Genomic DNA, 22500 nt, shown 5'->3' with positions numbered 1-22500 from the left:
GGTGGGTTTTGAGAAATTCGAGAGAGAGAGGGGGGGGGGACGGGACAGGCCGGGTGTGTTCGAATGCACAAAGAGAAAGACAGAAACGGAGACAGACAGACACAGAGACGCACAGAGACCAAAATCGAAATCGAAACTTTTCTTTGTAATTACTGATGAAAAAAAAAGGGGAGGGGGGGCGAGAAGATAATGAGTGGTATTGGAAAGCTGAGGGAGAGAGAAGAGGCAGGGGCGGAGAGAGAGAGAGAGAAAGAGGGAGAGAGAGGGGGAGGGGAGGTAGTGTGAGAATGGGGTGGGGTTGGTAGTGAGAGGCTGACAGACAGACACAGACGGACACAGACAGATCAGTCATAACTATTCTCCCCTCTCCACCCACCCAAAGTTTGGGTGTGTGTGGGGGTTAATGTTAACAACTGAAGATCGTCACTAGACTCAGTGGTGGGCCTTTCAAAAGCCAGGGCGTCATTTCACGCTTGTTAATTGTGATAAATGGGGGGTGATGAGTGGGGGCTGGGAGCTCGGAGAGGGTGGTGGTGGTGGAGGGTGAGAGGGAGGAAAGGGTGTGTGAGTGTGTCAGGTCTATCTATCTATGTTTGCCCGTAACGACACTCTTCGAGCCAACGCTATATCTAATCTATGGTGTGTGTGACAAGCTCGTTTTTCTGGTGAGAGGGTTTGGCTTGGCTTCTTTATATTTTTTTGCGTGACAAGTGGTAGTGTAGTTAAGATGGTGGGTGTGGGTGGGAAGGTTGGGGGAGGGGGAAGGGGGAAGGTCTGTGTGTCTGTGTGTGAGAACAGTGCAGACGTAATAACAAGTTATCGCTAGAAATAAGGGCAGACTTAGCAACAAGACAACGCTAGGAACGGGGACGATTTAACAAGACAGCGTTAGGGAAAAGGAGGGGGGCTTAAGAAGACGGCGCTAGGACTAAGGAAGATTTGATCACAATACAGCGCAAGAAATAAGGAAGATTTAACGAGACAGCGCCAGGAATAAGGAAGATTTAACATCACACCGCTAAGAACGAGGAAGACTTAATAGCAACACGCGAAAATTAATATGAAAGACTTTATAACACGGAGTAAGAGATTGTTAGTAAGGGAAACATTTTTTAACATTACGTCCTAAGGGACGGGGGTGGACAAGATTTGATAGCGAAGCGCGAGAACTAAAACTCAGAGGAGGGAAAAATTAATGTTTCGTCAGGTGCGAAAAGCACGCCAACCTCCAAAGTTCTCAGCCACCCGCCGTGGCGAACTCGTTTATGTCGCGGACTGACGGCTGGGAGGACGCGGTTTTGAGCCCCATCACAATTGTGTGTGTGTGTGTGGAGGGGGCGGGGGGGGGGGGGGGGGGGGGGGGGGGGGGGGTGCGTGTGTGCTTCGGCTGAATCCTTGCGATGGACTGCACAATTCAATACTTTAACAAACCTAACTGTATGGCATGGCAGCTGGAACGCAGAAGAAGTCCCTAACTCTGGGGCATAAAAAAGTGGATGAAGGAAGGAAGGAATCCTTGTTTTTTCCAGCGGAGGCGAAACTAGCACATTGGCCGCCATACACATCTGCCGTTGTTTTAACTCACACACACACACACACACACACACACACACACACACACACACACACACACACACACACACACACACACATATATATATATATATATATACACACACATGTATATATATATATATATATATATATATATATATATATATGTATGTGTGTGTGTGTATTTGTACTTAATACATGTATAAGAATGACGCAGAGTAAATTTGAGAGAGATCAGGGGGTGGGGGTGGGGGTAAATATGAGAGAGAAAGAGACAGACAGACAGACTGATAAGGAAAGAGACTCAGACAGACAGACAGTCAAACAAGACAGACAGACACAGAGAGGGAGAGGAGAAGGAGAAGAAGAAGAAGAAGAAGAAAAAAAAAAGGAGAACAAGAAGAAGAAGAAGAAGCAGAAAAAAAATGTGAAAGATTTCGGGTCCACATAGGTGGGTTCACGAGAGAGAGAGCACCGCCCATTTAACCATCGTTTACTGAGCCCTGTCATCCTGCACAAAGAACTGCTTTGACACAGGCTCACGGTGTTGCAGTAAGTGTACCTTGCTAATAATACCCCCCTCCTCTTCTACAACGGGGGTGGAATATTTTTTCTTTTTCCGTTTTTCCTTCACTTGTTGTGACTCAATGACAGGTATTGTATGGGGAGGGATAGAGTTGGGGATGGGGGGTGGTGGGGATGTGGAGAGAGGGAGGTAAGGGAGTGAACTGAATGTCAACGAGGGTTTTGACTGGGTGTCAAGTGTGCGTGTGTGTGTGTGTGTGTGTGTACGTGTGTGTGTGTGTGTGTATGTGCTTACCCTTTTTTTTTGTAAAGCACCAACAGCCCCTATTAATTTGGAGAATGGACGTTATAAGATTCACATTGTTATTATTGTTATTATTGTTATCGTTATCATCACCATCATCATCATTAGTAAGTGGAGTAGTAGTCGTGGTAGCAGCAGTAACAGCAGTATCATTATCACAGCAGCAATAGTAGTTGTATCATTATTGTTATTCTTTATCATCATATCATCATCATCATCATCACCATTATTATCAAACACACAACGTCATTATGTTCTCACTGTCCACCACCACAATTTTCTATCTATCATCATATCACCATCACCACGAACACCAACCACCATCACCGCCAATACCACCACCTCTCCTAAAGCCCCTCCCGTCTTCACCCCCTCCCCCCCCCCTCCCCCCCAAACCTTCTTCCCCTCTCCCCCCCCTCCTCCCGCCACCTAACCTCTAATAAAACAAGTCTTGAGATGGGTGGGGCGGTGGAAAGAACAAGAAAGAAAGAAAGAAAAAAAAGATGAGAGAGCCCAAAAAGAAGGGGGAAGAAAGAGAACGTAGGGGAAAAAAAAAAAAAAAACGACTGTGCGTAAATCCGTTCCTTTGGTTGGTAACGAAAACCTCTCTGAAACTTCTCAGAGCGGGAAAAGTGAGATTGGATGATTGGCCGGGGTGGGGTGGGGTGGGGTGGGGTGTAGCGGGATGGGGGTTATAGGGAGTGGTGGTGGTGGTGGTGGTGGTGGTTGGGAGGGTGCAGAGGTAGGTGGGGATGGAGGGAAATGGAGGGGGGGGTGGAGGAAAGTCTTTGGTCTCTTTTGACAATGAGAGAAGAAACATCTATCACTGTCTTTTTTTGTTTCTCATGGCTTCTTCTTTGTTATTGTTATCTGTCTCTTTATCGTTCCCTTTCTCTTTCTGTCTCTCTCTGTCTCTGACTGTCTGTCTGTCTGTCTCTACCTCTGTGTGTGTGTGTGTGTGTCCCCCCCCTCTCTCTCTCTCTCTCTCTCTCTCTCTCTGTCTGTCTCCCTGTCTTTGTCTCTGTCTGCCTGTCTATATACATATGTACAACACGTGTGAATATATGTACACAGGTCAGTGACCTTACATTAAAAGTTCTGAGCCCTCTCTCTCTCTCTCTCTCTCTCTCTCTCCCTCTCTCTCTCTCTCTCTCTCTCTTTCTATCTCTCTCTCTCTCTCTCTCCCTCTCTCTCTCATTCTTTCTCTGTCACACACAAAAATTCGCTCACACACATACACACACACATGCGCACGCACGCGGTTCGCGCGCGCGCACACACACACACACACACACACACACACACACACACACACACACATACTTACACACACACCTCAGATGTAGACAGAGAAACAGAGAGAAAGAGAGAGGGAGGGAGAGAGCACCACACCACATCAAAGGAAGTTAAGGTTACCAAAGCAAGCAGCGAACGCCCTTCTCAGAGAGAACCCAAAACACGGAGCCAGGGACAAAAACCCCTGACACTGTGTTTGTGTCTAATACAGCTACCCCAAACATCAATTGACTGCTGCTGCTGCTGCTGTTTTATGCCCTGTTTCAGATCTGTCTTTTTTTCTTCTTCTTTTTTTTTCTTTTTTTTTTTTATCCCTTATCCCTTTGTTATTTCAAATTCTCAATTTTCGGACCCGATTACCGGATGTTTGATTCCTAAATCCTTGTCCTGTGTCTCCTGATTCCATGACTTCAGATCCTTGGTCATATCTATCCATCTCTCTCTGTCTCTCTGTTTCTCTGTCTCTCTCTGTCTGTCTGTCTGTCTGTCTGTCTCTCTCTCTCTCTTTGGTAGGAATGTCACCACTGAATGGCCAATTCATAAATTTTAATGCGACAACAGATGAGGGCAGTCATAACTGTCCTTTTTGCAAAAACTGTATCGAATCTGAAATCCACTTTCTTTTGATTTGCCCCAAATATAAAACCCTTAGAAATGAATTGATTCCATATAAATTCTATGGTCGACCGTCATTATGCAGAGTTACCCTTCTGATGTCAAACACGAATTGAATATCTGACTAAAAGACTAGCAATGTTTGTGTTTAAAGCACCAGACTTACGACAAAGCTGTATTGACAACATGAAGCGAACATAATAGTATCTGTCATTTTGTGCATTTTTTCACTCCATTGTAATGGGCCAGAGGCCTTTACAATTGAACCATTCTGAGTTCTCTCTCTCTCTCTCTCTCTCTCTCTCTCTCTCTCTCTCTCTCTCTCTCTCTCTCTCTCTCTCTCTATATATATATATATAAAGAGAGAGATATATCATATCTATGTATATGTGTGTGCATGTATGTATGCATGTATGTATCTATCTATATGTGTGTATATATATATATATATATATATATATATATATATATATATATATATAGTATGTATCTGTCTGTCACTCCCATCTGAAAATCTGTCCATTGGTTTATCTGTCTGTATATTCCTTTCTATCTCTCCATACATCTGTCTATCATCAATCTGTCTGTCTGTTAATCTATCCATATCTGTTTGTACACCTACCTACTTAACTACTAGCATTGCTACCTACCTATTTAATAATAATAATAATAATAATAAAATGCAGGCTTATATAGCGCCGTACCCCCATCTCAAATGGGGCTCACCGCGCTTTACAACAAGATATACAAATTTAAGACAAAGTGACATGAAAATATGTATAAAAGATAAAATAGAATAAAAAGTGAAATAAAATTGAATAGAATTTACCTACCAGCCTTGTCTTCATGCATCCCTACCTACCGATTTAATTGTTGTTGTTGTTTTACCCTTGTAGTAGTTATTAACGCGGCGATAGCCTTGAGATGGCCTTAGTGTTCGGCGAGGCTCTAAGCACCATAATTTCATTTCATTTCATTTACCTACCGATTTACTTACCTAACTACTTACCTAACTACCTGCATCGTACTTACCAATTTACCTACCTTCCTGCCTGCCTGCCTACCTGCATCCCTTACCTTATACCTACTTACCTTCCTAATTACCTGCGTCCCTGTTTACCTACCCACCTCTCTGGCTACCTGGCTGCGTAGAATGAAACAGAAAAGTAACAACCGCTGTCTGTCTCTCTGTTGAGGATGAGAGAGATAGAGATAGAGAGACTGGGGAAAGGGGGTGCGGCAGGGACAAGTTTGAAAGCTGGGGGAGGGATAGTGGGGAATGAGGGGGGTGTGGGTTAATAGTGGCGGAGTTGCCCTCCCCCTTTTGGCGCGTGTTGCCAGCTGATGAGGGATGAGGTGATGAGGGGTTCCTGGAAATCAGCTGTCGTCACTGTGCGTGCGTGTGTGTGTGTGTGTGTGTGTGTGTGTGTGTGTGTTATTATTTTATGATTTTATTTTTATTTCTATTTTATTCTATTTTATTTATTTATTTGTTTATTGTTGTTGTTGTTTTTGTTTTTTTTGGGGGGTTGTTTTGTTTTTCTCAAGGCCTGACTAAGCGCGTTGGGTTACGCTGCTGGTCAGGCATCTGCTTGGCAGATGTGGTGTAGTGTATGTGGATTTGTCCGAACGCAGTGACGCCTCCTTGAGCTACTGATACTGATACTGTGTGTCTGTGTCTGTGTGTGTCTGTGTCTGTTTGTTCGTGTATGAATGTAATAGCATATTTGCGTTTGTATGAGAGAGAGAAGACGTAGAGACAAGAAGAAGAAGAGGAAAAGAAGAAGAGCGAGCGAGCGAGCACAAGAGAGGGAGAGAGAGAGAGAATAGGGGAGATCATCTCTTCATTACAGAACTTTCTTCCATCGGCCGTGAAAACAGTGTTCACACACACAAGTGTTGTACTGTTTTTGTATGTGTTGCTTTCTTTCTTGCTTTCTTCTTTTCTTCTGAAACGTCATGTATGTAATGATGGTGCAGTGATGACCAAGCGGATAGATCACTGACCCAGGAAGCCACAGCCACATTCCAGCTCCCATGTTCCAAGACAGGGACATCCAGACGCTCTTGAGGCGTGGTGGTCTGGGCACTAGTCTTTCCCGTGACATCATAACCCGACTCCTCATCGTTTACAGAATGTAAAAGACTGCACGATGACATGGGTGTTGTGTTTGGTAAGCCCATTCGCATTTACTAATTACACGGACAAGAACAAGGTGGCGCCATCCTGTGGCGATGTGTTCGCCGAGCGAGAAGAAGTACAACAAATTTCACTTCATCACAGAAATCGATTTGTGACAAAGTCATACAATAGAACACGATACAACACGCCACATCATTATACGATGCGAAACTTCGTGAGCTGCAACTCCCACGTTCACTCGTATGTACACGAGTGGGCTTTTACGTGTGTGACCGTTTTTACCCCGCTATATAGGCAGCCATACTTCGTTTTGGGGGGTGTGCATGCTGGGTATGTTCTTGTTTCCATAACCCACCGAACACTGACATGGATTACGGGATCTGTAATGTGCGTATTTGATCTTTTGCTTGCGTATACACACGAAGGGGGTTCAGGCACAATTAGGTCTGCACATACGTTGACCTGGTAGATGGAAAAATCTCATCCCTTTACTCACCAAGCGCCGTTACCGAGATTCGAACCTGGGACCCTCAGATTGAAAGTCTAACGCTTTAACCACTCGGCTATTGCGCCTGTCCGATGCGAAACGATATGACACGACACAAGACACACTCCGCCATTCGAAAGGAAACAACAAAATATGACTCGACACGAAACGACACGACGGGACAGAAGATCACACGATACGATTCGACGCGATGAATCAGAATGCAACGCACTTCACTTCAGTTCAGTTACTTACTCAAGGAACGAGGCGTCACTGCGTAAGGACAAAGCCACAATACGCTGCACCACATCTGCTAAGCAGATTGCCTGACCAGCAGCGTTAACCCAACGCTGCTTAGCCAGGTCATGCAACGCAACACAGCGCAACACAACACAAAACAACCGAACACGATACAAACTGCAAACACCTTCAACGGATTGGACGGCTCGCTTTTAAGGGTTTTGGCACCCCTTACTGAAGCCCCGCTAGTTTTTGTTGAAGGGCAAATGTTTCCGCTGTCTCACCTTTCTTCTGTCCCAGAGGCGGACACAATGAGTTTGTGTGGGGGGGTTGGGGGAGGGGAGGGGGATATGTATGAGTGTGTTTGAGTGTGTTTGTGTGTGTGTTTGTGTGTGCTGGAGAGTGTGTGTGTGTAAGAGGGATGGAGGGAGAAGGGGAAAACACACTCTTTTGTGGTGTCAGAGTGTGTGATGGGGAGAGATTGATGAAGAGAGGAGGAGTGTTTTGTATTTGGTGTGTGTTCATATGTGAGTGTGTATTTGTGTATGTGCGCATGTGTGTATGTGTGCGTGTGTATGTGTGTGTGTGTGTGTGTGTTCTTGAGGGAAGGGTGAAGGAAGGGAGGAGTAGGGATGACCTGGGAAAGCATCGAGCCACGTCCTCTTTCTGCAGCACAGCACATGGCGTTTTACCTGGGGAATCATCAGCTGGCTGTGTGGATGTGTTTGAGTGAGTGAATGAGTGTGTGTGTGTGTGTGTGCGTGTGAGTGTCTTTATGTGTGTCTGTGTGTAGTGTGTATGCGTGTCTGTGTGCGTGTCTCTGCGTGTGTCCGTATGTGCGCGCGTCCGCATAATTATGTGTGTGTGTTTCTTTAAACAGATATGAAAACTATATTATCCACATCTGAACCACAGCACAAAGCTGTTCTCACTCTCTTTATGAAGAAATCAAACCTTCCACAGAACTTTCCTCCCCTTTTTCGTTTACATGTTATAACTCTTTCCACACCCGCCTGGTCCCACTGTCCCCGGCAAAGCCTCATTGTTCAGACCTTCCTCCCCTTCTGCCCAGCCCACCACAGGCCAGCAAAACAAACATCCCAACTCACTTTTATCTGGGCACTTTCAAGTGGGCAGCCCTCTCATTTTACGTTTAATATTCACGTTTTGGCGTCGGTGTGACAAGTGTTTGGGAACGGATTGACAAAGGTCTGGGTTACTTCTCAGATTAGGTTTGTGTTAACCAGGGATCTTTTTATTTTTTTTATTTTCCTTCGTTGCCCACTAACACTCCCTGTTATGAGCGATCGGGGCTTAAGAGGTTAAAGAGACGAGTTTTATTGAGTGAGAGAGAGAGAACGCAGAAACGCAGAAAGTTTAATGTGAAGGCCACCAGCCTGTCCACATGAGAACACGTACACATAAAGATAACGATTTGAAAAAATGAGGGAAAAACCAGATTCAACAGAACTTAAACATAATTGCTCTGTCACGCAATTTGATTTTAACATTCTAAATTAAACTCCACATCAGTTCCTATATGGAACGAAAAGCATAGTAAATAAACATAGCGACATCTCTTATTACACACCTGTCTTCATTTTGTAACAAAAATGGAATTGGTGGAGTGTTACTATTTCTATAATGTTTAAATATATACTTTCTCGTAGTTTAGCATTGGACATCTAATAAGAAAATGAACTTCGGTTTCTAGATCATCACAAAAGGGACATTTTTTTTGGTGTTGACATATTGTTATATCTTTTATTTACTTTAAGGTCATTAACGCCTAGACGAAACTTCACCAGAGCCACTCTAAATTTTGCTATTGTAATATCTCGCAGGTATTTTTTAGAGAGAGAGAGGTGGGGGCGGGGGGTGGGGGTTCAGCTTTGGCAATCATCCTTCTAAACTGGACACACTACAAATAAGAATATTCTTCATGTACGTTAACAAAATGCCGTGGCTCACAGCTAAACAAGACTATCTGGTCAGCGTAAGAACTGTAATCCGTGATAGACGAAATGATTGAACTCATTCATTCAGTAGTGTGATCAAAATCATTTCATTCACGGATTTTGATCAAGATGATTGAGCTCTTCAAATCAGAGTATGGTGGAATGGACGTCCCTCTGCTTAACCCTCTCGCGTTTACATATTAATCTTTATTTCACAGAGAAACTCTTCCTTCGTTTTCGGCGTTGGCCTGGAGTGAAATCAAGAGGAATAAAGACTGAAAACAACCTTGTCGAAATGTACAACGAGTCAAAGAAATTCCATCCTTTCGTCCCTTCTGGCGTGTGGAGGATGCAATAACAAAATATACACACTGTAAAAAAGACACGATCCTACACTATCTATGGGAATGTAATCATGTACAAGTGTTTTGGACAGAGTTTGTACGCTACTTTAAAGAAAAGTGTCCAAACTGTGATAGACTTGATCTTAACTGTGTGTTGGTGTTTTTTGGGTGCAACAATAAAACAAAAACTGATGGCTGCTTCTTACATATCTTAATGATAGCCAATTTTTTTTTTATATACAAATGTAGAATCAATAAAGTAAATCCAACAATACAAATGTTCATAAAAGATCTTAAAAAGGCATACGAAATTGACAAGTATGTTTTTAGAATATCCATGGAATATAACAAATTTGTGCAGAAATGGGCACAATACATATTTATCGTACAAGATTAAGATTTGTATTATGTATAAACCTATTATGTATAAACCTATATTACTTTGATATGAACTGGGCTCTGCAGTACCAGTGGAAGCAATGTGTGAACAGATAGTATACTGTCATTACTACAATTTCATTGTAATTCGTGTGTTATAATATCACACAGATCAATGTTTGAATTGATATTTGCTGTTCTGCCGATGTGATGCTTAATGTGGAATGGTTGATGTTCGGAACGCTATATTGTTGTGCCTTCCTAATGTGAAATATTTATTTGGTATGTAAACCTTTGTCTGAGTAAAAAAAAAAAAAATGTTTGGAAAAAAAATATATATATACACACTGAATCACAACTTATGTCCTTCAATGTCAAAACAAGCATCAAAAACGCACCCAAAAAATTGAATTGAAAGAATAACAATGATATTCTAATAAGAAAAGATCAAACTTGGCCTTAATGGTCGGTGAGACTCTTAAGCACCATGATTATTTGGATTTGGAAAGATCAAACTTCAGCATACTGGTATGGATGTTCAAAATGTAAGGACAAGTCACACGCCTTTCCCGAGTACACAGACACGCCTTCGGTGTCGTTTCGATTTGAGTCGTGATGAGCAAAGCAGCTCCAGACAGATAAAGGTTTATCATACTTGTTTCACCACGGATTGGTCTTCATGTCGTTGATCTAAAACAACCTCGAGACACTTGCACTCCATCTCTCGTCTGTGTTTACGTTCTTGCATGGAGGGGTGGTTGGTCCATTTGTCAAATGCACCCGACTTGAAAGTGAGTGTGCACGGGTTCGATTCCTACTGACAGAGAAATCTGTTGTGATACAATAAATAGATACATAAATAAATAAATGGGTAAATAAACAAATAAATAGAATACACACACACATATATATATATATATATTATACACACACATATATATATATATATATATATATATATATATATATATATGTAGATATAGATATAATAGATATATACATTTATATGAAACAACTGTCTGCTCATTACAACACACTGTTATGCCTACTGCTCCAGTTTTGAATATTATGGTCCTTTCCCCAGCCTGACACTCAGTGAGAAAGGTGGAGAGAGACAGAGACAGAGGGATAGAGACACAGAGTGGTGGGTGGGAAAGAAAAGACAGAGACAGACAGACAGACAGACAGACAGACAGAGGTAGAAACTTGAAGTCCCGATCACTGTAGAGGGGTAAAAAAACGGTCATACACGTAAAAGCCATCTCGTGTGTTTATACGAGCGAACGTGCGAGTCGCAGCCCATGAATGAAGAAGCAACAGAGGGAATTATGCGCGTGTGTGGTCGTTCCTCTTTCGCTTTATGTTAAAAAAAATAAAAAAAACACCAGCAGCTGCACCAAAACAACGTGAAACAAAGGGAGTAAAAATTTTAAAAAAGGTAAAAAATATGAAAAAATAAAAGATCTATGACTAAGTCTATATCGTAGCAGGCCGGCCATCCACCGTTATCAGCCTGGGAAATCAAATCAGGAGTTATCCACCCGTGCCGGAAACTCATCACCACCAAAACGACTGGGGCCAAATGGGGATCCCACCCCTATGTCACCCGTCCCCCACCCGTCCACCCGACCCCCCACCCCCGACCTCTCTCCAATCGACCCCTAACCAATCCCCCCCCCCCCCCCCCCCCCCCCCCCCCCCCAAAAAAAAAGACTGACATTAACCTGAACACATACAGAGAGAGAGAGGGACACACACACACACACACACACACACACACACCTATGCACAGAAAACCTTTACTGGTCCCCACAAATAAATTGCGTGATCGGCTCAAGTGTGTCTCTTCTACTACCCAGCTCGTCGCTTTTTTTTTTTTTTTTTTTTTCCGTCTTCTTCTCTTTTTTTTTTTTTTTTTTTTTACCCCCAATATATTTAATCCGATGCACCCCGGTGAGAAGACAGTGCATTGCGGTAAAGTGACGCAGGAGTGTGGTTTTAGGTAGGGGGTGGGGGGCGGGATATTGAGAGGTGATTTTGTGAGCCGGGTGCATATGTATGTGGGGGGTCCGTGTCTGTATGTATGTGTGTGTGTGTGTGTGGTGGGGAGAGGAAGTGGAGGGTGTAGGGGTGAGGTCGGTGGAATCGAGGTTGGGTGGCCACCCACCAGCGCTACACGCAACACGCAACGCCCGCCACAGTTCTGCAACGCTGCGGACACGTACACCAGTTTCTTTCATTTCTTTCTTTCGTTTTTTTTCTCTTTTTTTAAAATATCTTCTCCACCCCGCTTCCGCCCCCACTCCCACCTACCTCTGTAACCTCCCACCTACCCACTGCACACCGTTGGCTTTTTTTTTCTTTACTTTTTTTTTTTTAAAACATGACCCAGAGAGAGAGAGAGAGGGGCGGAGAGAGAGACGTTTTGACACTCTTACGGTTCTCTGACTGTCGTCAGCCGGAAAAGTCATTATCATACTCTTGCCGGAGAATCAAGATCGGCATAACTTAACTTACACAGGAAATACCTCGACACCAGATCTGCACTAGCTGCAATTTTGTTCTCTTTTTTTTTTTCTTTCTTTCTTTTTTTTCTTCTCATTTTGGTTTCTTTCTTTCTTTCTATCGTTCTTTTTTTCTTCCGACTTTGGCCTACACTAAACATATACCCGTCCCACCCCCTCCAGCGCTCTGTCACAAAATACGTCCAGCGTGACAAATTGATGTTGAATAAATCACATAACATAATGTACAGAACAGGGCTTTGTACGGGACCCTCTTGTTGTCCTGTTCATCTTGTACTGTGTTATGAATTTTTCGAAATAAAAATTACTGTTTCTGGTTGAACCTTAATGTTAAGCGTAAATCTTACCAACTTCGTCTCCGTAGTTTAAAAAATCGGCTCCTTTCGTAAAATGGTAAACGTTTCTTGTTTCGTTTAAAATACATTGTGAATGGACAGGAAACAGGGGCTCATGTGGTTTGTGTCTCCTTGAAAGAAGACAATTTAAAGGCCCGTAACTTTGTGCCAGTGCCTGTTTTGTGATTGTTCGCAGCTTGCTTCCCGGGTAAATAAAACACAGAGAGGAACAAGTCTGGTGTACACTTCGCTGTAAACACATTTCCTCTCATTTCTTTCATTCTTTATTTATTTCCTTTTCTTTCTTTCTCTCTCTTACCTTCTTCTCTTGTCTTCCGTTTTCCTGGCATTATCCGTATTTTCTAAAATCATGAATACAAAACAAACAAAAAACAAAAACACAAAAAACACCATTTTTCTTCCCCTAATAATTTTCTTTGTGACAGAAGTTCTGTTTGACCAGCAAATTCTGCTCCTCCATAATTAATCATCCACGCCCCATACTCCCAACACCCTTTCCCCCCTCTCTCACACCCCTCCTCCCGCCTCCCTCCAGACCAACCCCCACCCCCCCACCACTACCTCTGCATCACCCACTCCCCTACCCCCCGTCCAGACTGTGTGACAGTAGTAGAGGTACAAGCCTGTTGCGTGCAGTGCTGATGACCCTTCGCTGTTTCAAGGTATCGTCAGGGGTCGGTGGAGGTTTGAACAACTCTGTATGGTTTGTATTGGGGTTCTCGGCTCTCTTGTCTGAACACACACATTGCCAGGGCCAGCCAGCTCCGTTTCAGTGCACGCGATCACGCACGCAAGCATGCACACGCGCGCGCGCATTCGCACGTATGTACGCATACACACATACACACGCGTGTACAGACACACATATAACCACGCGCGCATGTACACACACACGCACGCATGTACGCATGCAAACACACACACACACCTAAAATAACTTCTCCCCCACTCCACCTCTCTCTCTCTCTCCCTGTCTCTGTCTCTCTCTCACTCTCGCTGTCTCTCTCATCTTCTGTCTGCCTCTGTCTCTTTGACACTCTCTCTTTCTCTGTTTTTCACCCCCTCCTCTCTCGCCCTCCTGTCTGTCTCTCTCTCTCTCTCTCTCTCTCTCTCTCTCTCTCTCTCTCTCTCTCTCCTTCGTCTCTCTCTCCCTCAGCCCCCTACCCCCACCCACCCCCAAACCACCTATCTCCCCCCCCCCCCCCCTCTCTCTCTCTTTCTATTGAAATGAAACAAAACAAAACAAAATAAAACGCTAACCCCATTCATTGACAGACCGCTGATGTTTTATCATTTTATTATCATACAGCAGATGTGGTGTAGCGCATATGGATCAATAGTTCACACACTTCGACCCCTCAGTTAAAGCTGACACTGAAAGAGAAAGTGAAAGTGATGAGTGGTGTGATGTATGTTGCAGGCGCGTGGATCGTAATCAGCTGGAGACAATTCCTGACGGCCTCTTCTCCAACATGATCAAGCTGGAGAGAATGTGAGTCCTGTGCATCTCCCTTGCCTCTCTGTCTCTTTCTGTGTCCCTCTCTCTTTGAATCTCTCCCTGTCTCTCTCTGTGTCTCTGTCTCTCGTTCTCTCTCTCTCTCTCTCTCTCTCTCTCTCTCTCAAATTTCGTTTTGGCTTTGGTTTTCATCAATATTATTACTATTGATGCATGTTGTTATTTGTATTATGAACCCCCATGTCATTAGGGCTGTAAAGCTATTGACATTAAAGTGTTCAGTGTCTCTCTCTCTCTCTCTCTCTCTCTCTCTCTCTCTCTCTGTTTGTCTGTTTATCTGTCTTAAATCTCTGCCATGATCAAGCTGGAAAGAATGTGAGTTCTTTGCATCACTCTTGGCCTGTGTGTGTGTGTGTGTGTGTGTGTGTGTGTGTGTGTTTCTGTCTGTCTGTCTGTGTTCTCTTCCATCGTGAAGTTGGAGGGAGTGTGAGTTCTATGCATCTCTTTCGGCCTCTGTATGTGTGTCTATGAGCGTTTGTGTGTGTTTGTCTGTCTGTATGTCTGTCTGTATGTGTTCTCTACCATGACTAAGCTGGCCACGAATATGTGAGTTCTATGTATCTTTGTCCTCTCTGTCTCTGTCTCTCTATGTCTGTGTCTGTGTGGACTCAGCAATGTTCCAGAGTGAGGGTGTCAGTATGTATTCCTCTAGAACTCTCCGTCCCCCCCTCCCCACCTCTTCTCTTAACCCCAACCCCAGCTCCACACCATCCGACACATTCCACAATGTCATCGTCGCAGAGAACGGGTGTTGATAATTGTATTCATATCAAACTGATTCTGGGTCGGTTTCTGATTCTGGGTTTGGACACAATGCCTAAAATACAGAGGAGTGTGGTGTGGTGTGGTGTGGTGTGCCATTGTCTGGTTGTTTTGTCGTTTCGTAGAAAGATAGATGGGGGCGAGAGAGAGGTGGGGGGGGGGGGGGAGGGGAGCTGGGGGGTGAGAGTGAGAACGAGAAAGAATTGTTTTCATTATAGAAATGGAATAAGCATCCACATGATAAGAGGGAGAGAGAGAGAGGGGAAGGAGAGACAAAATACTTGTCAGTGTGATTGCATTAATTTTTCTCTCTGGCTCCATTGAACTTTTCCGCATGTGTCTTGTGTTTGCTTATCTTTTATTCGGTAGGGCTTAAATTAGCCAAGCTTGATGCCCCCCCCCCCCCCCCCCCCCCCCCCCTTCCCGCCCCCGCTCCCATTGCTTTTTGCTCTTTTTTTTGTTGAAAATCATGTTGTTCCTTTGAGAAAAGATTGTTAAAAGCAAAAATGTTGGGATCCAGGTAGGAAAAGACAAAAACTCGCACGAAATGGACGTGAAAAATACTTTCAGAACCAGTGATAGGACCAGTATGGCCATTCTTCCGTGCAAACACACACACACACACACACACACACACACACAGAGAGAGAGAGTGCTAGATGAAGGGTATCGAATCAGAATCGGCCGATGCAGGTAGCGCGAGTGTCTAACCCCACCCCCCACCACCCCCATTCTTCTCTCTTTCCTCCGATAGACCCGTGGGGATCAAAGCATTGTGTCCTCAGGACCTGGCAACACGGGGGGAAGGGGGAGGAGATGGGAGGGGGGTCGGGAGAGAAGGAGAGAGTGAGGTGGGTTTGCCGGTGTAGCAGCTTATTCTCGTACCCCCCCGTTGGTTCTTTTGACCCCGTGGTCAAATCTGGCAAACGTAGATTAGCCCCAGGGGTCTGTGTAGACTACCCTGGAACAACCCCCTCACCACTCCATCTCCATCCTGGGGTGGATGATAAACTTCAACTGACTACTCCACCCCCATACCCTTAGTTGGGTTTTTATCCTTCTCGTAATAGATATAGGGGTTGTCTTCACTTCACTTGTCCCTTAGTCTGGATGGCCGTTGGGACATCACAGATAACCTGTCAACCACCTTCCTCCGTCGATCTATGTTTTCCGCTTCCCTAAAGGCCTCGCAAGGCTAGCTTGAAATGACCCGCGGAAGTAAGCCTGGCCCAGTAAGAATCAAAAACTTGCTGTCAAAGTAGCACTCCCTCACGTTTACTTCCGTTAAAGTAACAACGTTAGAAGAGGGAGTAGGGGAGTTGTGGTAAAGACTAGTCCAGAACGACCCCCTACCCTTCCTTTTTCAATAGCTTGATCAACCCCCCCAAAAAAGGGTTATTTCCAACTGGGGGACTGGGGGAGGGTGTTGCTTGGAGGGTCAGTATTGACAAGTCACAATTGACCCCGGGCTGATAAACCTAGTAGGGGGTCGTTTGAGTCTGTTACACCGGGCAGTGTGTTGTTGACCTTCTCGTTTTCCCCACCACCCCCATTCACCGCGGCCAGGCCGCGCCAACACAGAGAGAGAGAGAGAGAGGAGGGAAATGACGTGCCGGCTCCGTCTTTTCACCGCGACGGCCAAAGAAAAACGCCGACGCTTCCGTAAAAAGCGGGAATGAAAGAGCCGGGTTTTTCAGAGCCTATCACAACACAGCCCCTGATTTCAAGCACAGAGCTTCTAAAGGCCAGTTACAAGGCTCATTGGTTTAACGGGCTCGCCTCTCTCGTGATCGCATTCGCGTGTAAACAGTTGAGAGTTTTTGAAGCTCGCAAGCGATAACAGTGGCTCGTTAATGAGAAACCAGCATTGATAGTAATAGAGAACGATACTGAACGGCGACACGGTACTGGAGTTGAAAGTTGATAATATAATAGTGATAACAGTGTCATGATAAACCATTATTGATATTAATAATAGAGAATGAAACTGGACAGCAGCGCAGTACTGATATCACCAGAGAACGATAAACAGAAGAATGGTGCCATTAGTTGGCACAATGTTGACACAGTCGAAGTGGGATTCAATAGCAGAGAACGACTTTCCTTGACACTACATTGTATGATCTGATTATATCAATGTTGAAAGAGATCCCCAGACCTGTATTAAAACAAACCTGCTGAAGTGTGTACACGATTATTGCTTAACCCTTTGCCTCTTGTGTTGTGTTTGCAAACACTTGACAGAGGAGGGTGGCAGAATGGATAAGACGTTTATTTGCCAGTATAGTATCTGTGAGGGTCTGTGTTCGAATCCTGCTCTCGCTCTTTTTCCCAAGTTTGACTGGGAAATCAAACCCAGCGTCTAGTCATTCAGATGAGAAGAGATAAACCGAGGTTCCGTGTGCAGCACGCATTGAAAAAGAACCCACGGCAACAGAAGACCCTTACAGACTCTGTATTGGCGTCTTAACCATTCTGCCACATTCCAAACAGAGAAACAGAAGACCCTCTCTCGCTTCAGCAGACCTGAAGAATAACAGGGGCTGGGTGGGGTAGGGTAGGGTGGCGTGGTGTGGGGTGGGGTTATAGTGTGGTGTGTGTGTGGGGGGGGGAGGGTTGTGAGAGTCTGAAGATGACGTCGGGTGGCATGTCCTCTTCTTCTTTGGTTGAGGGACGTCGGCGAGTTGTGATGACAAGAGGGAGGGTGTTTGGGTAGGGGGGAACGAGGGAGGGGGGTGACGTGAGAGGGATTACTGAGTATTGGGGAGACACGGTTTTGAAGAAGGGACAGATCTCGACGTTGTGACTACTCGTTGTGACACTCTTATACCGCTGGCAGTGACACACCTGTAGTGACACACCTGGTTCATCTTTAAGGTGTCAAGGCGTGCTGACTGATCCATATACGCTACTCTACATGTGGGGTGTTGGTCTAGAGGTAACGCGTTCGCTTAGGAAGCGAGAGAATCTGGCGCTCTCAGTGAAGCGACGCGTTCTCCCGCTGGCGGTGACACACATCACGCATGACATTTTTCAGACTAAAGTCTGAAATCAGACACATTGGCAGATGAGCGCTTTAGACATTCTGCGAACCAGTCCCTTTTATATATACAACCCCCCCGTCCCCTCAACGCTTTTTGTTTTATTGTTGTTGTTGTTAACACAGATTTAGTGTAGCGTGTGTGGATCAGTCAGCACGCTTTGAAACCCCCTTGAAACTGAAACTGAACATGAACTGGAGAAGCCTGAATTATATGAAAGAAGGTTGTGAAGGGAGTTGTGACAGAGAGAAGAGACCAGCAGAACAAAAATAGTGTGGAACCTTGGGGATCAGCAGAAGTGGACGAAAAGAAAGAGAGTGGGTGTGATGTGGTGGGTGGTAAGGTGAGGGGGGCGGATGGGAGGGAGGGACGGAGGGAGGTTGTTATGACTGGGATCAGTGGTGGGATGAAGGAGAAAGGGGGAGGGGTTGGTTAGAGGAGGGTCAGATCACGGTCCGATGAACCATCGGTGAGGGGTTGTGGCAGGGGGGAGGGCGAGGGGTGGAGACAGGTGATTAGCAAGTCTCTCTCAGCGGCCTTTCATTATCTGTGCTCTGTCTGCCGCTTGTCATTTCGCTACCACTCTTCTCTGTCTCTGTCTGTCTGTCTGACCCCCCTCTCTGTCTCTGTCGCTTTCTCTCTCTCACTTTCTCTCTCTCTCCCTGTCTCTTTATGTCTCTGTCTCTAAATAGGTCTCCCCCTCTCCCTGTCTCTATATGTCTCTGTCTCGCTCTCTCTCTATGTCTCCAACTCTCTCCACCTGTGTCTGCCTCCGTCTCTCTCTCTCTCTCTCACACACACACACACACACACACACACACACACACACACACACACACACACACACACACACACACACACACACACACACACACAGTGGGGTACAGGAATCCTCGCGTCGCCACACAAACACCTATAATTACACACTCTCCATCCCCCTTGAGCATTTCAGTCCAGCTTCCAATCCTGTCCCATCCCATCCCTTCATCAGATATCCGTCCTTCAAACCTCTCTCTCTCTTTCTCCATGTACACCTCATTTTCTGCATACCTTCTCATACGTCCAGCGTTCGTCCCCTTAACGCTCTGTCACCCCACCCTTCCCACCCTCTCTCTCTCTCTCTTCACAACTTACACCCGCGTACCTCCAAACAGAGAGGACAAACAGTGCATTAAATAAGCCTACCCTCAAAACACCTCCATCATCAAACACCTCAACCCCACACCCATCCCCATCCCCACCAACAACCCTACCCCCACCACCCTGGCATCACCCCTTTGCTTCTTCTTCTTCTTAACTCTACAGAGACGTTGGGGATAAAGAAAGATAGTATTCCGAGGAAAACTACTTCGATGAATGAAAGAAATCATTTCAATAAGTAATCAAATAATATAAGAGAAAAGATCTATCGTATAAGTGATTATGACTATGAAACACGATGGTCTGGATGAAGTCAGACCCGGTCTTTGGAGAAGAGAACATTTTGTTGTTGCTTTTGCTGCTGCTGTCCTTTATCAGATGAAAACAAGCAGTGTCCAGGCTTCCTCTGATGTATAGTCCTCTGCAGTTTTCATTAGCTGTCAGTGTCAGCTCGTAAACAGTTTGCAGATTTCAGTCGGATGATGCTTCCTGTCATGCATGGATGCCAGAGCAAAGACCTCGGGCTGTTCGACTGATGCTGCAGCCTGTCCGTTTGCGCACACTCCTGCATTCCTGCCGCGCACAGCAAACAAGCAATAATGATAAGTATAAAGATAAAGGTATTTACACAGTGTTGAATCGTATGCAGAGACAAATATGATAAAAGTATTTACACAGTTTTGAATCCTATGCAGAGACAAATCAAAAGCCTTTTTACACCAATCATTCACACAAACATTCACGGCTCTTACAGAGATAAAAGATAACACTTTTAAGTGCATTAGATAAAACTTATAAAAGCATGTGAATAGAAAGCCAGAGAAACTGTAGACTGAGTAGTGGAAGGGGAAGAAGGTGGGAGGGTTGGGGGCTTTTTTGGAAAGAGGTAAGTTTTGAGGCCAGACTTGAAAGAGCTAGATGCAGGTATTTGGAAACTATAGGATGAGACAGTTCCACGTGTAAGGTCCAGAGACAAGGAAGGAGTGGCTACAGACTGTATGTGGAGTGTTGGAGCCTGGGAACAGTTGGGGAAACAGGAATCTGCTCTAAAGGAAGCACGAGGACCAGACAAGCATGGCGCTGAGCTGACCGACTGGAGCGCCCCCAACACCGTGACGGGACGAACTAACAACCAGGGAAGAAAAGCGAAGAGAAAACAAACTGAGAGAGCGATGGCAGATGTAAAGATGACCCTGTACCTTCTAGATCCTCATTAAAATTCACCCCCACCCTCCCCCCTCTTCTCAGCTGTGCGGATCCGTTCTCTTGATACGCCAACAAGATGCTTGCAAGTGAGAAGTGAAAATAAAGGAGGAGGCGGTGTAAGAGCGCAAAAGAGAATGCCTACACCAGATCCGACCCCGGACGTTTTTTTAATTTTTTCCCCTTTTCTTCCTCTAGGTCTCCAGCAGAGTGTGCAGTGAAGAATAATGAGCGTGTTGAAGGGTTCCTGGCGGCATCATGTTTTGTCAGTAATCACCAGAAGGACAGGGAACGAGAAGGGGTGCCATAGAGGCCCGTGTTTTGACTGGTGTCTTTCAAAGGGAAAAAAAAAGAAGAACGGGGGGGCCTTGGCTTCTGTTTTCTGTTTAAAACTGAACGAAGCCTGAAGGCCTGATCAGCGCGTTGGGTTTATGCCAAGGTCAGGCATCTGCTCCCCCCCCCCCCCCCCCCCCCCCCCCCCCCGATATGGCGTAGTGTATATGGAGCAACCCGCACTCTTCACATCTTCTTGAAAGGGGAACTGGAGTAACGGGGGCCTGTTGACACAACAAGAACGATGAACGGGTCAAGATGGTCAATGAGAAAGAAAGCCTTGGTGGTGGTAACTCAAGGTTGAGGACGACCTTCAAATTGCAAATGAAATAATAAAAGAAATAATCACAGGCAAGTCTTTTGGCCTTAACGGGTTCCCTCGATCCTACTACTGTTTCCTTTGTTCTTCTTCTTGGGGGGAAAAAAGCGTTCTCGCTTACTGTTTGGCATGGTGTTGTTATTACCCCGGGCATGCCAACTGTGTTTATTTGTGCGAGATAGGAAACAATCTGTTCATCACAGGAAACGCTTGTTCCAGACCCCCCACCCCCCACCTCACCCCCCACCTATCCCGTCCCCATCACCACCACCCGTTCCCTCTCCCTCCTGATCTCCTACCCCCCCCCCCCCCCCTCCGCCCCTCTCTCCCCCCACAGCCCCACCCCACACCCCCGGCGCAAGAGGGGGGGGGGGGGGGGGGACCAGGTTTCAGCTATTTCCGTGAAATCGAAAGGTCGTGACACAATGACGGGACAATCAGTTTGAGGTATATATTGTGGTGTAGTAGTCCTCAATTATTTTTTTAATGTCTTTCCACTTAACGTGATGTTATCACCAGTCTAATATCATCATCTTAGATGAACAGACTATGAATAAATAAACGAAACGAAACGTGATATCATTTTGTGTCGACTCTGAGCCGTACAATGAGGCGTATAGTATGATACAAAATTAATACCGACTGACTTTTTTTTTTAAACAGCTACCAGTTACCTAAAATACCCAAGGGTAAATCTAAGCGGTGGGGCTACATGTGTCTAGGTTCAAGCTAAAAGCCTGCCTGCATTTTATTTTCTTTCTAAAAACTGTGGGGTGTGTGTGGATCGGACTGTATAGGAAACAGGCTGGTTGTTGATGTTTCTGTTGCTGCTGATGCTGATGCTGCTGCTGCCGATGATGATGATGATGATGACATCAGCAGATAGGACTAAGATGTCGTCCCCCGGTGGTGTGCACAAGTCATCAGGGCCCGGCCACCCACCGTGCACATCACCTGATTGTCAGTTGTCTCCTCCTCAGGGGCAGGCCACCCACACAGTCACGTCACGAGGCTGTGAGAGTGGTCTGGTCTTCCCCGGGCCTTCTGTGTGTGTGCGTGTGTGTGCCCGCCATTTTTTAAATGGATGGACCACTGGAACCAGAAACCTCCTCCTCCTCCTCTTTCTACTCCTCTACTACCTCCAGTAAAGCGGGGAGGACACAGATGTGTGTGTGTGTGTGTGTGTGTGTGTGTGGACGATGGGTGGGTAGGTGAGGCAATGCTTCCAACAGCATCAGATGCGAATGCCGAATAAACATCCACACACATCCATTGCTTGGCGTACCTTGGTGTGTGTGTGGGAGGGGGGTGGGGGGTGAGAATAAAAGACCCTCATATCTCTCTCTCTCTCTCTCTCTCTCTCTCTCACACACACACACACACACACACACACACACACACACACACACACACACACACACACACACAATTTACTCTGCTTAATGAAATGTTTTACAATAT

At 45.5% G+C, this 22500-nt stretch overlaps 1 protein-coding gene across 2 annotated transcripts in view; it reads left to right on the top strand.

The window, feature by feature from the left end:
- LOC143293535 (slit homolog 2 protein-like) overlaps positions 1-22500 on the top strand; it is a 280554-nt gene that overhangs the window by 84441 nt on the left and 173613 nt on the right. For both annotated transcript variants that reach the window (XM_076604455.1, XM_076604454.1), the window contains exon 4: positions 14146-14217. In XM_076604455.1, coding sequence (XP_076460570.1) covers positions 14146-14217 — 72 coding nt within the window. The remainder of the gene's footprint in view (positions 1-14145; positions 14218-22500) is intronic.

This window comes from Babylonia areolata, chromosome 19 (genome assembly GCF_041734735.1).
Source record: "Babylonia areolata isolate BAREFJ2019XMU chromosome 19, ASM4173473v1, whole genome shotgun sequence".
Taxonomy (NCBI): Eukaryota; Metazoa; Mollusca; class Gastropoda; order Neogastropoda; family Buccinidae; genus Babylonia; species Babylonia areolata.
The sequence above is the reverse complement of the archived record's forward strand: the minus strand, read 5'-3'. Positions and strand labels throughout refer to the sequence as shown.